The 3072-nt window shown below is 45.9% G+C and overlaps 1 protein-coding gene across 1 annotated transcript in view; it reads left to right on the top strand.

The window, feature by feature from the left end:
• Nucleotides 1–2545, top strand: part of MOGAT2 (monoacylglycerol O-acyltransferase 2) — a 50570-nt gene extending 48025 nt beyond the window's left edge. The window contains 1 exon segment of the mRNA XM_006021965.2: nt 748–2545. Coding sequence (XP_006022027.1) covers nt 748–902 — 155 coding nt within the window. The 3' untranslated portion in view covers nt 903–2545.
• The last annotated feature ends 527 nt before the right edge of the window (nt 2546–3072 follow it).

The raw sequence follows: 3072 nt of genomic DNA, 5'->3' as shown, positions 1-3072 counted from the left end.
GAGCGCACACCAGCTGCAGATGTTTGCTCCACCTGACAAAGGGCTTTGCACCCCAAAAGCTTGCTAAGAAATTTTTTTCCCAACTATTTAGTTGGTCCAATAGAATATCTCAGATTTACCCAAAGGACCTTGTCTGCCATGCACTGGGCCACATTTACTCCCAGTTTCATCTCAATACCCAGCTACATTCTCAAACTGCATCCTTGAATCCCTGGTCCTTGTGGGCTGAGGCTGTGGATGAAAGGGGGAAGCAGCATCGGGGCACCTTTGGCACCTAGGATGTGCTGTCTGCAAAGGATGAGTGAGTGAGCAGGGCATGAGATCTGGGCACTGGCTTCAGAGGTGGGGGGCGGCTTTTCACCCGTACACTGCACATCAGTCACAGCCATGACCACGATATAGGTGGGATCTTTATGGCAAGGACCATGTTTTATCTACATTCAGTAGGTGCCTCTCAAATGAGGCCTGTTTTGAGGGACAGCTCTCAGGTCAGGGATGTCCTAGACCATGTAGCAGCCCCAGCTCTGGCAGCAAATGGCCACTTGTTTGCTGCTACTCGGGCCAGGATCACCTCCTCGTTTGCCACTGAAAATGGGTGTTTAAATGGCTGTTGGGCACACATACGAGGGCGAGGTCTCCCCCAGCAATCGTGACCCTCCAGCCACTGCTTGTGCAATGCCACCACCCAGGATACGATACCGGCCAGTCACACTGCTGCTCTAATGCATGTGTGTGTTTGTTTTCCAGTCGGGAAACCAATCCACGTGGAGAAGAAGCATAATCCGTCCCAAGAAGAAGTCAACCAGTTACATCAGACGTACATTGGAGAACTGTGCAAGCTCTTTGAGGAGCATAAAGCTAAATACAATGTCCCGAAGGAAAGGCACCTGGAATTTATATAAGCCAGTGCACTGCCATTGCTTATAATGGAGCTGAGCCCAAGCCAAAAGTCACCTCTTTATTTCCCCAGTGCCTGGGAGTGTTTGGACCTTGACATTTGGGTTTGGTTAATGGTAAAGACCAAATCCAGTTGCAGAGTTGGGAGTTAGGTTTCCCCAACATTTGTCTACCATTTGATCCAGAGATTTTAATCCGGGCCCATCTCTCATTTATATCTATGCTGCCTGGCACTTTTTGCAGATTCTCATCTTTTATAATGTTATGGTCTTTTGGAAGAGATCCTTGCATTTAAAAAAAAAAAAGCAAGATAAAGATTTCTCTCTAGCAAGCTCCCCTTTCTCATCCTAGCAGAGACCTTGATCGACTTCCCTGTTGTTCCCAGACAGCAGGGAATTATTCAAACTTTCCCTTGCCGTGGGTATCACTGTTGCAAGACAGCTATGAAAGTGTTCAGGCTTACAGATCCAGAAGACTGTATCCTTCGTGTCTCTTAGGACCAGCTCACCTGTTCGGCTTCAGCAGAGCTACTCAGCATTTATACCAGGGCAACAGGCAGGAGCCAGCCACCCAAGGAATAAGTCAGACCAGTCACTGAATATGGGATATCAACTCAGAAATTGCTGTGATTGTTTTTTTAAATATAATATTTTCCAGATAAATAAATGAGTGCTGATCTTTTCATGCGGCGCTGTTTTCCAGTCCCTCTGGGTTGTGCTTTTCCATCTGAACTTTGTTGTTCATTTGGAGGTTTTGAATCTCGGGATCATGGCAGAGTGCCATCTGCAACAAAGAGGACAGTCACTGTCCCTTAAATGCTGCATCCCCGTGGTATTTAAGAGATGAGAGCCAGCATAAAGTGTAGGATGTGTTGCAAAGGGTTTGAGGTCCCTACACACGCGGCTTCTGATGCTCGTGGAGTTACAAGCACTTACCGATTTGCACGTGGCCTGTATTTCAGCACAACGTGGTGAAACTGCATCACCATTTGCACTCCCAAGCGCTTTATGAACAACCGTGATCCTTGCAAAACCCTAGCAAAGGGAGATCATTGCACATGCTTGGGTGACTGTCTCCACAACCTGTCCTCTGCAGCCATAAGGGTAAATTAAGCCCCAGTGTGGTAGATATCTTAAGGGTCTCTAATAGTGGACAACCCCACACCACCAAAGAACAGTAGGAAACACTGGTGATCAGCCAGTGGAAAGAAATCAGGCTGGAAAAGACTTGTCCCAGGTCACCCACCAGACCGCTGGGAATAAAACCCAGGAGTCGTGGCTCCGTTTCTACCAACCTGACCACTAAAGAGCAACTATGCAAAGGGGCAGCTCAGAACATGCCCCATTACATCCCTCTCCCCTCCCCACTTCATCCTTCAGCATTTGCTGTCTAAAATATTGGCAGATGCTAAAATAAGGAAGCTGAAATGTTCAAGCACCCTTTCGAATGAAACACATTGAGACTGCAAGACCATATCCCCATCTCTTTTGCACCAATCCTGCAATCCTGTAGATGTTTAAAGGGCTGTGCCAATGTAACAGGCTGGACAATTTGCCCTGGTGTGTATGAAATAAGTGGTGCTGTAGCTTTAAACCTGAAGTTGCTTCCTAAGAAAGGGCATGGGAAGAAGATAATAGAAGGTAGAGATGATCTGGGGCAAGAAATGTCTCCTAAGGGCACATGTGGCAGGTAATCAGAACTTTATATAGCTGCTTCTCTGTATTAAACTCTATTCATAATTATATATATATTATTTATATATTACAATATGTGTATGTATATATTTATATGCTATATTTAATAATGTTATTAAACTCTATACTTAATGGGATTTAACTATGTGGAAATTATATGCTGAAGAGCAAGAAATAATCTTTCGATACCCAAAAGCAATCTATCAAGGTCAGGGGTGGGCAAACTGCAGCCTGCGGGCCGGATGCGGCCTGTCAAACCATTCTACTCAGCCCACGGAGCCCCTAAAAAATGTCGAAAATTAATATTTATCTGTTCCTGGCTGCCTGTCATGTGGCCCTCGATGGCTTGTCAAAACTCAGTAAGCGGCCCTCCGCCCGAAATAATTGCCCGCCCCGATCAAGGTTGTTTTACATTGCCTATTGCTTTCTAGAAGGTTTTTATACTCATCTCCTCTCTCTCTCTCGCCCTTTCTCCCTCTCT

Source organism: Alligator sinensis, unplaced genomic scaffold (genome assembly GCF_000455745.1).
Source record: "Alligator sinensis unplaced genomic scaffold, ASM45574v1 scaffold1008_1, whole genome shotgun sequence".
NCBI lineage: Eukaryota > Metazoa > Chordata > Crocodylia > Alligatoridae > Alligator > Alligator sinensis.
Note: the sequence above shows the minus strand (reverse complement) of the source record. Positions and strands in the feature narration are given on the sequence as shown.